The sequence below is a fragment of the Natrix helvetica genome (assembly GCF_964273705.1).
Source record: "Natrix helvetica genome assembly, chromosome: 1".
Classification (NCBI taxonomy): Eukaryota; Metazoa; Chordata; class Lepidosauria; order Squamata; family Natricidae; genus Natrix; species Natrix helvetica.
In genome coordinates this window covers 339,485,648-339,498,532 of record NC_138548.1, presented here as the reverse complement: position 1 = coordinate 339,498,532, position 12,885 = coordinate 339,485,648, and the positions used below count along the sequence as shown (strand labels likewise).

Genomic DNA, 12,885 nt, shown 5'->3' with positions numbered 1-12,885 from the left:
CCCCTCCTAATTCCCCACTATTGAAACAGCATAGTAAAATAAGAGAGAGTGTGGCAGGCCAAAGATCCTAAAAGGAATATGACTACAGGCCTGACACCCCCATTTGTTGCAAAGAGGTAAATTACTGGGAGACAGAGGCCAAAGGGTTGGGGCTGGTGGTTGGGTAGGGCTATATTCAGTGTATAAGATGCACCCACGTTTTCACCCTCTTTTAAGGGGGGAAACAGTGTGTCTTATACTCCGCAAAATATGGCAATCCATAAGGTCCTGGTGATTTATGCTGGTATCTCTTGGATAGGTTTTCCTCCATTATTTCTTATGCTGCCATTGGTTCTTTGGAGAACAGATTGACCTCTTCTTATCCATGGCAGCCCCTCAGTATTGAAAGGCTTCTGTTATATCATTCCTAATCATTCTCTTACTTAGATTAGACCTATCCTGTTCCTGCATCTGCTCTTCATGTTTTGTCTCCTTTCCCCTAATCATCTTTGTTGTTCTTCTCTGCACTCTTTCTGGAGTCTCAATATTTGGGGGGGGATCGTGGTGATCAAAACTCGATTCCAAGCATAGTCTTACCGGTGCAGTATATAGTGGAACTAACCCTTCTCATGATCTTGATCCTAGGACTGCATTAGCTTTTTTGGTAGCTGCAGCACACTGCTGGCTCATATTTGTCTAATTCTGTTAATTCTTTATAAAATCCATATAGTTTTAACATCTTTCTCATATCTAGAATGTATCAGCACTTGTGAATACAATGCCATACAAATCCCTTGATCGCTCAATTCTTGTTTAGTTTTGAGTTCCCCCTTTTCATTCAAAATATCTTTATACCTAACAATATTTTCCATATTGATAACATTTGGGTGAATCAGTGCTTCCATTGTTGAAAGCCAAACTGGTATCCTCAAGTAGTGTTGTTCTCTAGTTTTCTCCCACACTAACAATAATGCATTCCTAATGTAATGTCTTTGAAAGTAACCATGTACTTTATTTTTCCCATATCACAAGAAGGCATGCCAGCCCAGTTGCAAATCATATATATATATATGTTTGAGTCAGCTCGGCTTCCCCAGTAAGCCTACTCTTCAAAAGGGTGGAGCAGTTCCTGGCAGACAGTGCACAGCTGGCCCAGCAAGTGGCCCTGCTTTCTTTGCAGCTGGCCTAGATGCAAGCAGCAGCCCTGGTATGTCCCCATCAGAAATGCCCAGTGCCTGTGCCAGAGAAATTTGATGGGACTTTGGAGGAGTTTCCTGGTTTTGGAGACAATGGCAGCTGTTTATGATCTTGGGGCTGGATGACTTCCAGCCAACTTTTGGATGATTGTGCAGGGTTCTGTACCCAATTCCAATTGAGGTCTATGTTCGAGGACCCTGTGAAGGCCTAGAAGGCGAACCAGCAGCTGCTGAGCTAAAGCCAGGGTGACAGTCAGTCATAGAATATACCAGTGACTTCCAATTGATAAGCCAGTATCTGAGGTGGAACCAGGAGGCCCTCATTGATCAGTTCCAGAGGCTCTGTCATTGAAACGTCTGGACGAGCTGGCCCAGACAGACTGTCCCAGTAATTTATAGGCCCTCACGCACCTCCGTGTGCGTATAGATAGACAGATCCAGCAATGGTGAACACAGAGATGGAGGGTGGAATCACCCCCCGTGGTGAAGCTCCATGAGGAACCACTTCCCCCGAAGAAACTATGCAAGTGGGGCCCCAACCACAGCTTACCGCCACCAAGAAGGACTGCCAGTGCTGGGAGGGATTATGCTTCTACTGTTATTATATTTTTAATGCAACTACAGAGAAAAAGATACATGACTAGAAAGTAACTATACCATTGATACTTTATTTTAATTGAATTTAGACAACTTCTTAGTCTTCATCACTTTGGAAGAGTAAAATATGGCCGTAATGCTTGAAAAAAGATTTTGCACATGCATTTGGGAGTGGGGGCTTCTCATCATTCTAGGTCCTTTAGCGAGAGGGGAACCATAATCCCTTCAGCTTTTCTCACACACTGTACATTGATGTGCATGTGACAATTCCCTCAGATTATGAGGCCTTTCACTAAATAAATAAGGCCCCATGTTCTCTATACGTACCGTATTTTTCAGAGTATAAAATGCACCTTTTTTCCTCAAAAAAAGAGGCTGAAAATCTGGGTGCGTCTTATACAGTGAATACAGCATTTTTTGCCTCCCGAAGCCCCGCCCCTTTATCAAAATGGCCGTGTGTAGCCTTATGGAGGTGTTTAGAGAGCTCCTGGGGGCTGGGGAGGGCAGAAATGAGGGAAAACGGGCCGTTTCCCCTCCTAGCCCTCAGCAGCACTCTATAAGCCTCCATAAGGTTATGCATGCAATTTTGTTGACAAAAACTGGCCCCATTTTCGTGAAAAACTCTGCAAGCCCCACCAAGGCTATTCTTGCCTTTTTTTAAAAAAACAGGGCCATTTTAGCAAAAAACAGACTGTTTTGGGGAGGTTTGCAGAGTGCAAAAACTTTTTTTTTCCTTTTGGAAAGTTCTTTGATTGATGAGAATTACAAACGGAATTCTTCACATCACAGAGGTGGTTCCTCATCTCATTTGTGGTCAGGAAGATCAGAATTTGTTTTCTGAAATAGTTTTTTTAAAACTCAAGCTTATTTATTTCAGTCCCACTGATTTATGATTGGCACCTTTCTTGCTTGATCACTTAAAATGTCAGCACAGTGGCATCACTTTGTTATTTTTGTGAGTATCCCTAACTTGGGACAAAAAAGAGAGGGAAAGGGAATCCTGAAAAATTAAAAGTAGAAAACCTCTTACTTGTCAATTTTAAAGCAATATCAAAATTACTCAATGGGACAATATAATACCACATTCCACCTCACTCTAAACTTTGAAGGAACTTGAATTATAATATTTTTTTCACAGCCTAGAATCATTCTGCTGCATTATTTCCAACTTTTCTGAGGACAGAGAAACAGTATTCTAAGAAATTATGTATATATTGATGAACAAGAAAGGAAGGTGAAACAATTATAAGATTAGGAAAAAGAAGAAAAGTTTAAACTCTTTTATTTTTTTGAAAAAAAATGTAGCTAAATGTACAAACATTCAAAAAACCACAGTTCATAATTAAAATGGCATGTCTCCATTGTTTACATTTTCATGAATAAACTCATCTCCCTCAGGCACCAGTGGGATCAAACTAAAAAAATGTCTTTCCAAGTTACATCTCTGTAAATAGAAAAAAAATAATAAATTTAATTAACTTTCTAGAATTAACATAGATTCTCACTCAAGTGTATCTCTGTATGATAAATTAAGTCGCTGCTCCTCCTAAAGTTCTTTCCACAGTCCATGCATTTATCTTGGCTTCTCCCTTGCGTGGATCCTTTTGTGGCGAGTAAGGTGATGGCTCTGACTAAAAGACTTTCCACATTCCCTGCATTTAAAGGGTTTCTCCCCTGTGTGGATCCTCTTATGGAGAGTAAGGGAACTGCTCTGACTAAAAGTCTTCCCACACTCCATGCATTTAAATGGTTTCTCCCCTGTGTGGATCCACTTATGGGAAGTAAGATTGCAGTTTACACTGAAGCTCTTTCCACATTCCATGCATTTAAATGGTTTCTCTCCTGTGTGGATCCTTTTATGGCAAGTAAGACCACTATAGTGGCGAAAGCTCTTTCCACACTCCATGCATTTGAATGGTTTCTCCCCTGTGTGGATCCTTTCATGAGTAGTAAGTTTACTGTGTTGGCTGAAGCCCTTTCCACACTCCATGCACCGGTATGGTTTCTCCCCTGTGTGGATTAATTGATGGGAACTAAGTTGTTTCCTATAAGTAAAAGTCTTTCCACATTCCATGCATTTAAATGGCTTCTCTCCTGTGTGGATCCTTTTATGGATTGTAAGATTATTCTTTTTGTTGAAGCTCTTTCCACACTCTGTGCATTTATATGGTGGATCACCTGTGTGAATTCTCTTATGTCTCATAAGGGATGCAACATTATGGAATCCCGTCCCACAGTCCATGCATTTATATGGCCTCTCCCATGTGTAGTTCCTTTTCTGAACACTAAAAGTCTTCCTTTCACAGAAGCCTTTTCCATTCTTCATGTATTTATCTGGATTCTCCCTGGTGGGAAGTGGTGTAAGAGAGGTGGTGTCTTTGGACAGTTTTATACCTTTCCCCAAATATTTTCTCTCTATTTTTTCCAGTTGCTTAAGAAACTCCTGTCTGTGAGCCTCAATGGATGAGCTTTCCTTATTCCAATTACTTGAGGGGTTCCTCTCCTGCCTGTGGAAATCCATTTGAATTGCAGGCTTCTCCATTACGTCTCCATGCCTGAACCCTTGGAATGATTCCCTTAACTCTTCATGATCCTGCTCATTATCACCTTCAAGGGGAAAGAGAAACATGACAGCAAGGTTAAAGGAAAAGATCAATCAGTCGGAAGTCATCATTAATGCCTTCTGAAACTTTTCAGACTCTAAAATATAGCTTGTTTGATTGCTTACAATGGTGTAAATGATAATTCCCACATTAACAAAGCATAAAAGACTTAAGAATAGCAAACATTCTTTTTCTTTATAATAATCCATAGATATTCAAATCTCAACCTGGGTCAGCTCTGACTTAATGAAAAATCAGAGGAAGCATCCAAAGATGTATTAGCAGAAAACCTAACATTCATTAGAAGGGTACCAATTCCAACAGAGACCTGTGAGAACTAAATCCCCTTTAAAACTCCTCTTTTTCTTCTTACACAACTTAAATTGCACTTGCATTTAGTTTTTTATTTGCCAAAAATCACATGATTGAAGGGAGGGGGAGAAAAAACTAGTGTTCTTCTATTAAGATTAAGCTGCATGTTTTTCATAGAAAAACAGCACCATTTCATCCTTAATTCCAAGGCTCAGGAGAGAAGTGAAACAGAAGTAGTTAACCCATATACCTGACTGACAAGGCTTCACAGGACTGATATGGAATTATTTGAGCCAAAAAAGGCTGAAATCTGCGATGAAGTTTAGCATTACATCACAACAAGGAATTACTTTGCCACTGACATCTTTAAATAGAAATAGAAAATACATCAGATGTGAAATGGCACAGGATGCATCTAAAGAGAATGTCATGGATCTATTTCCTTCCTAGGAGCAGGAGAATGGCATGTTTCTACCTGCGTCCTCTCCAGAGATGACATCAATTTGAGATTTTTAAAATGAGGAACAGCCAGAGGTATCCAACTACAAAACGTCTTCCTGAATTCTCTGACTGCAGAGTAGGAAACACCCTTACCAAGAGAGGCCACGTTCCTGTAATTTTCCATCATGACTTCCCAATGCAGAGCTTTTTGGCCAGGATCCAGCTGAGACCATTCCTCCTCGGAGAAATATACAGCCACCTCCTCGAAGGAGACAAGGCCCTCCTGATGGGGAAAGAGAGTACACAGAAGGCCCAGGAGGAATTGTTAAAAAAAATGGTCCTATGATTTATAAATTCCCAAAGCAACATTGGGCACTAAGGTAAATGGCTCTGCTTGCTAGGATTCCAAGGTTTACATGAGAACGTTGACAGAGCCAAAACCTTGTGAGAGAAGAAATAGTTTGGGCAGTTTTTATCAATTTGATTGATTCAATCAGTGAAAGTAACACCAGTTTCTTTCTGGAGCTACCATCATCCATCCATTCACTAACCTTCCCACCCTCCAGCAACCATCAAAGACATCTGGAATCAATTGGTATCCAGAGTTCCAAAACTCCAGTGACCGCGTCCTACCTGTGTTAGTGGAAGGAAATATTTCTATTTTGGGGGGGAGGATTCTTTGCAGCACTTTAATAAATGTCTCATGATGTCCCAAGAAAGAGCAATCCTGTCTCTCTTCAACACCTTCATGAAGGTGATGGGAGCACCCAGCCAGGAATTTGTTTCCAGTCCTCCTCGCATTGTAAGAAAGCTGCTTGTAGTCTGAGACATCGACTGAATGGAAGATAACAAAGTGGAAGAAATTTCCCGAGGAGGAAATTTCTTAGGGGGTCTATGACAATTCACTGCAGCCAACTCAATGTAGCCAACTCACCATGGTTAACTCACCATGGCCAAATCATCATAGGACAACTCGCTATGGCCAACTCGCCAAGAGATTTATATTAATATCGAAGGAATAGTGAAATAGAATTATTAAACAAAGGATGACATAGGAGTGACGAAACGAAATGTGAATGACAAAAATTAAAATAAATTTTAAGTTTTAAAATAATTAAATGCAATTGTTGAATTCTCCTGCAGAGAGATGTCCTATGGCAAGTTGGACGTGGTGAGTTAATCATGGCTAGTTGGATGTGGTAAGTTGTCCCATTCTGTTTATTAGCTTTTGCAAAACTGGATTGTTTCAGTGGAGGAAGCGGAGACTTAGGGGGTTTTTAGTCAAATGTTTTTTAAATTCTTTTAGGGGTTCAGGGGTTGGGGGGTGGGTGGGTCAGATCAGGAGCGATGACGGAGCCAGGTCACCAGGTGGGGTCTTGAGCAGAAGGAGCAGAGAGGAGGAGGGGGGAGAGGATACCATTCCTATACAGGGCTCCTTGATTCCAACAGTCGTAGGGAGGGGCAGATACGAGGACAGATTAACAACTCGCAGTCGGTTGGGAGACCGTGGGTGCTGGTTACACCCGGTCGCTTGTACCAACCCCCGCGTTCTATTTCGGGATCGTATTCTGCCCCATACATCCCTACGACCCATCCACTCGCACAGAGAGGGACTTCTCCAGGTGCCGTCTACCAGACAGTGCCATGGGGCGGCGCCTAGGAGCAGAGCCTTCTCTGTGGCGGGCCCAGCCCTGTGGAATGATCTCCCCCCGGATATTAGGACCACTACTGACCTCCGCTCCTTCCGTGTCAAGCTCAAGACCCACCTTTTCCAAATAGCTGGCCTGGCTCGACCATAACTTCGTAACGCTCCTGATGGGTTTTTTTAATTTAGTAATTTTATCTAAGGGGATTTTAAATTGTATTTTTAACTGTCTTGCACTTATAAGTCAATCCTCCTCTATGCACATATGTATATGTCTTTGTTCTTTTGTATATATGTTTGTCTCATGTGTATTTTTATCCGTTTGATTGTACGCCGCCCCGAGTCCTTCGGGGGAGGGTTGCGGCTAATCAAATAAAATTATTATTATTATTATTATTATTATTATTAGATACAAATCAAGGCATTAGAATATACTTTGCAAGCCAAATGTGCCTGGATTATGTGCTCTTTTAGAACAATTTTTACTCTGAGAAATTTCCATAAACCTGCATTGTATTTTAATAGTCTTGTCTTTTGAGGTCCACTTGTCTTATCCCAGATTGCAAATAAAACATTTTTTAAAGAAAATTGCAATTTGCCAGTGTGAATTCTTAATTATTTTTGCGTATACTTGCACAGATACAAGTCAAAGAATTACAAAAAGAAGAGCCATCATGAAGAATTATTTGAAAAGTGAATAATTAGTATAATTATAACCATTATAATAATTGGCAACAATTAGCATTTATTTAAAATACTGATCTTAAAATACGATTTCCTAATAATAGCCTCATCTCGCTTGGGAACACAAAATAAGCCAACTCAACAAGAGGGAAAAATGAATGGAGACTATACTATGTACAACACCTTGACTTTCTGAAGGAAAAGGAGAATACAATTCTAATAAATAAATTTCCTCTTCTTACTTGAGTTTCAATCACTGTTTCAGCTCCACCTTCAGAAAGGGTCAACGTCCTTGTATTTTTCCCTGTGAGGGAGACAGAATTTTAAACTACATAATTCATAACGTAGGAGGTGGTGTTCTATAGAAGAGAAGGCATAAAGAATATGAAACAGAGCGCCTTGTATTACCTCTGGTTGTTTCTTGATCTGGATCATCCTGAGAGATTCTCCTGCAAAACATTTCTGGAGATGAACTTGATGGATGCCTCCTTCTCTTAGGATCTCTGATCTCCATCATGAAGGACTTGAAAGAGTAGGCAGGAAACAAGAAGAATGAACAGGCAATACATATCAAGATTCTTTTTCTGTGAACACCATTTTCAAGCTCCAGAATCCATCAGTGTGGTCGGAAAGTAGGAAATGAATGACTATCACAATTAACAGAATGATGTCCTTCAAGTATCTCCACTTATAATGAATACCTAAAAAAAAAACACCCTCTGGTAGGCAAGGGTTAAGAATTCAAACACACTTTATTAGATTTAACCATTTCTGAGCTCCTAAATGAAGGTGTCTCACCTGCAACTCAACCTGCTCCTTCTCCTCCTCCACCTGGCTCAGGAGATAACCTTCCACCAGGGCCACCGCCTGGGAGGTGGTCTCTGCTCCACACTCTCGTACCCAGCTCTCAATGTTCAGGGGCAGAAGCGCCAAGAACTGTTCCAAAACAACCAGGTCCAGTATCTGCGCCTTTTTGTACTTTTCTGATCTCAACCATTGACTACAAAAGGAATGGAGTTGGCTGCAAAGTCCTCGCGGTCCTTCATCCTCCTGGTGTTGGAAGCTCCTAAAGTTCCAGGACTCCATTTCTGAAAGGATAGTTTTCTCCTCCTGGATCTTCTTCTCAATTCTTGCCCAGATTTCCCCACGGCTCCCAGGCTGAACACTAGAAGGCCCTTTTTCAGTTCCTTCACTTTCCAGAGATCGCTTTTCATTCTTTCTCTGTCCTGTAGCACAACTCCAAATGGGTCCAGGGAATCTTGTGGCTCTCCAAACATCTTTCCAGTCATAGTACCATTCCTGTAGCTACAGTTTAGACAAGAGTTTCAGCCATCTTTGTCCATGTTTTTGCTTCCGAAAGCAGGAGCACAAATGGCTTCCAATTTCTGCATCTTAATTAGAAAGTGGTGGATTTAATCCCTGAAGAACACTCATTCTAACAGAAAGAAGTATTTTTCTGATTACAGTTGGTCCCTGCATATGAATGTGTGTTTGGGACTGACATCCATGAGAGACTTGGAACATTGAATAAATGTATTTTGGGTCATTTTTAATTTCTTTTTAGGGCTTGTTTCATAAAAACTTAGATCTACATTTTCTTACAAGCAGGTTTTACCCAACATACCAAACTCTAATCGGTTAACAAACCATGAAAGTTCATTTAAAGAAAAAATGAAATGCCAATAAATGATCTCAGGGTTTGCTTGTTAAGGGCCAAATCACACAATTACACACAGGCAGATTCCCAAAACATAGCCTAAACACAAACAGGCTAAGCAACCTCAGAGGCTGAGTTCACATGAGACACCAGGGTTAGTGATGTGCTGGTTCACTCACCCTCCTAAGAGAAATTGAACTCCTGGGGATCCAACCCTATTTTAGTCTCCTGCAGCACCTAAGGAGAAGGCGGGCACAATCTCCTGCAGTTCCTCCCTTTGCCCTCCAAGATCTCCCCATCTCCGACCTCGGAGCTTTCTCCAGGCTATGGGGGACCCTCCCTCCTCTCTGGGGATTTGTTCCTGGGCAACGCTTCCCTCTGCCTGCCACCTGCGTGGAGAGGGGCGGCAGGGGAACATGGGATCCCGGGTTAGGGTTCTCCCACCCCCAGGACTCGGAAGATTGAACCTGTATGGGGACTTGGCTTCCCTCCCTTCCTTCTCTAGCACCAGAACCCTCTGCCCTCCCTCCCCTTTTGCACGCGAAGACACACTCACATACACACCCACTACTCACCCTGCCCACCTCTAGTTCGCTTCCCTTCAAGGCATTCCGGCACCCATTCAAACCTCCTGCGAAGCTCGAAGGCTTAATAGCGACAGAGTGATGGATCAGATCCAGTGAGGTCATTTCCTTTCTCTTCTCCTATTACAAACCACCCTCCAGTGGCCAAATGGTGAATCGCACAGTGTGGAAGACTGAAGCTTAAAAGACTGGACTGGAACTGGTAGTAGTGTGGAAAGTGATTTAATTGGTGTATAATACTGTTTGATTACTAGAAGAATCTGTACAAAGAGGAAGTTTGCTTAATTTTTACCCCCCCCCCTCCTCCAATCTTTCTCTTTGATGCCAGCTGTTTTATCTTTGCTGTGTTTAATGCTGGACTTTAGAGCAGGGATGCCATCTACTTGTCAAAGAAGATATTATATTAGTACCTAGTGGGAATAACAGTGGAAATTAAGAATTATTTGATAATACACAAATAACAAAGAGAAGAAAGAAAACATTGAAAGGCAAATACCACCAGTGGAAGGCCCTTTTATTTTGGTTCCATATCTACTGGCGCCTTGGCTGCTTGGAAGTATTAGCAAGCCTTTTGAAAATTTCTAAAACAAGGTGGATTACAATTAACAAGAAATATCCTTGAAACTGAATATCTGACTTTGTGGAATAAAGACATTTGAGGAAATTTGGATCATCAAGAACAGTCCACAAGACAAAAGAAGAAAAGTTGGACAAGACTTAAAAATTTGGAAAACTTAGAGGATGCAAACTGGAAAATTTTAAGGAGGATATGAGGAACAGTTCCAGGACTGTGTAAATTTTATGAATACTGGGGTTTATGGTGTTTCTGAACAATTGGGATGTTGACATTTTGGTGGAATATTGAGTAGTGATTAGTTTATTATATCATCAAAAATGCTTCAACAGGGGAAAACAAATGCAGTTTATAAAGAAATATTATTGAAGTGTCAATGTATTAAGGAAGATATAACAAGGAATCATAGGGAGATGATGGAATTGATGCAGGATACAGGTGTGAGACTAGAAAGGCCCCAGCAAATGACAATAAAAAATGAACAAAAAATTCAGAAAAAAGAGGAGAAATTAGAAAGAGTTGAGGAAAGAATGGTGGAGATAAATCCAAAAATGATACAAGCAGAGAAAGATATGGAAGAGATAGCAACACAGAATAGACAGAATATCCCTTAAGAAGTCAAAATATAAAAGAGAATAAAGAGAAAGGTATCCTAAAAATGATGGGGGAACTGCGCTCTAGAACTGTGCTCTAGAGATCCAACAGCAAAAGAGATGTTGTAGCAGATGAAATATTGATATTAAATAAACATTTACAAAAGGAGTTACAAGATACCAGAGAAGAAGCATGAATGATTCACCAAAAAGTTAATAAGAATTGAAATTCTAAAAAGGGCAAGAGATGATGGATAAATATAGAATATTTTTTAACATGGTGGTTATTTTAGTAAGTGTTAGAAAAAAGTAGAAAGTAGACATTGGGAAAATGGTTATTATGCATACTGAAATATAATAGAACATATTATAATTACTATGTATAAACAAATGTTAGCAGTTGAAAGATTATGATTATGTATATTTTAAATGGTACTATCATTATTAGAATTGCGTGCAAGGAGCCAGGGTGGCGCAGTGGTTGGAGTACAGTACTGCAGGCTGTTTTAGCTGTCTGCTAGCTGCAGTTCAGCAGTTCAAATCTCACCGGCTCAAGGTTGACTCAGCCTTCCATCCTTCCAAGGTGGGTAAAATGAGGGCCCAGATTGTTGGGGGGGCAGAATAGGCTGACTCTGTAAACCACTTAGAGAGGGCTGTAAAAGCACTATAAAGCAGTATATAAGTCTAAGTGCTATTGCTATTGACACAGTGTTCACCAAGGACTTTTGGATGTTAAACAAAAAATTCATAAATAAAATTATAAATTGTTAGATCTGGGCAACGAGAGACAGACTGCGGACACGAAGTGACTTAACAGCTCTTTATTAGTAATAGTAGTGATCCAGCTTGCTCTGTGGTCAGAGGGTTCCCCTTTTATAGGGATCGGGTACGCCCCTCGACCAATCAGAACGATACCTGTTTCCCGCTGGAGCAGCGGACCAGAGGGGAGACTTGCCACGATATATGCTAATATCTAACACCCCTCCCCTCCTAGACGGAACGTTGCGGTAGGTAACATAGTCTTTTAGGTATGTTGGGGGTTGTCTTACTCGGGAGGAACGTCGTGGTTCTGGTTGGTCAGAAATGGTTTCCGGATCGGATGCTTTTCCCGTTCCACGTTCGGGAGGTTTCATACCCTCGTTGCTAGGGCGTTCCGGAGTCTGCTCGGTTGCGTTGCCTGGGGGTTGCTCTGCTTCGTGCGTGCTTTCTTGTCCCGAGCTTGGTTCGCAGGTGTCGTAGTTTTCTATGATGAGGCTCTCGTGTGGCTGACTCTCGGTAGGCAGGAAAATCTCGTCTTCGTTTCGAAGGTCTGAGTGCGCTAGGCGACCCCGAAGTTGATCGATGTGCCTTTTCCAGTTCCGCCCATCTTCCAGTTCCAGCAGATACGATCGTGGACCCGTGATGCCAATGACCTTTGCCGGCATCCACAATGTTCCCCCTGCATAGTTGTGGGCGTATACTGAATCCCCTATGCTAAAAGACCGAATTTTGCTTGTGGAGTCTGGGGGAGCTGTGGCAGAGTAATTTGGGTGAAGACGGTCCAGGTGAGACCGTAGACGGCGGCCCATGAGTAGTTCAGCGGGGCTCCTACCCGTCGTTGCACTTGGGGTGATATGCTGAATTAAAAGGTAATGATCAATGCGTGTTTGCCAATCACCTGGACCCATCCTAGCGAGGGCCTCTTTTGCGAATCGTACCATTCTCTCCGCCTGTCCATTTGATGCCGGATGGAATGGCGCGACGAGGGCGTGCCGAATTCCCTGACCTGCTAGATATGTCTCAAATTGCATGGCCGTGAACTGGGGCCCGTTATCGGAGACCAGGAGGTCGGGCAGGCCATGGGTGGCGAAAAGTTGCCGTAGAACCTTAATGACTGCCTCTGCCGTGGTTGAAGTCATTAGGACTACATCTAGCCACTTTGAGTATGCATCCACAACTATAAGGAAAGTCTGACCCTGGAATGGCCCTGCGAAATCGATGTGTATTCGCGACCAGGGTGCTTTAGGTTTCTCCCATTCTG

General features: G+C 41.9%; 1 protein-coding gene across 1 annotated transcript; it reads right to left on the bottom strand.

Moving 5' to 3' along the window:
- Positions 1 to 3,058: 3,058 nt before the first annotated feature.
- LOC309400340 (uncharacterized protein) lies at positions 3,059 to 9,803 on the bottom strand (the record flags this gene model as incomplete). Its single annotated transcript, XM_081968770.1, has 6 exons — positions 3,059 to 4,379; positions 5,282 to 5,411; positions 7,700 to 7,761; positions 7,866 to 7,980; positions 8,256 to 8,762; positions 9,690 to 9,803. 6 exons carry the CDS (start codon positions 9,801 to 9,803, stop codon positions 3,346 to 3,348), a joined length of 1,962 nt encoding a protein of 653 aa, XP_081824896.1. The 3' UTR covers positions 3,059 to 3,345.
- Positions 9,804 to 12,885: the final 3,082 nt, after the last annotated feature.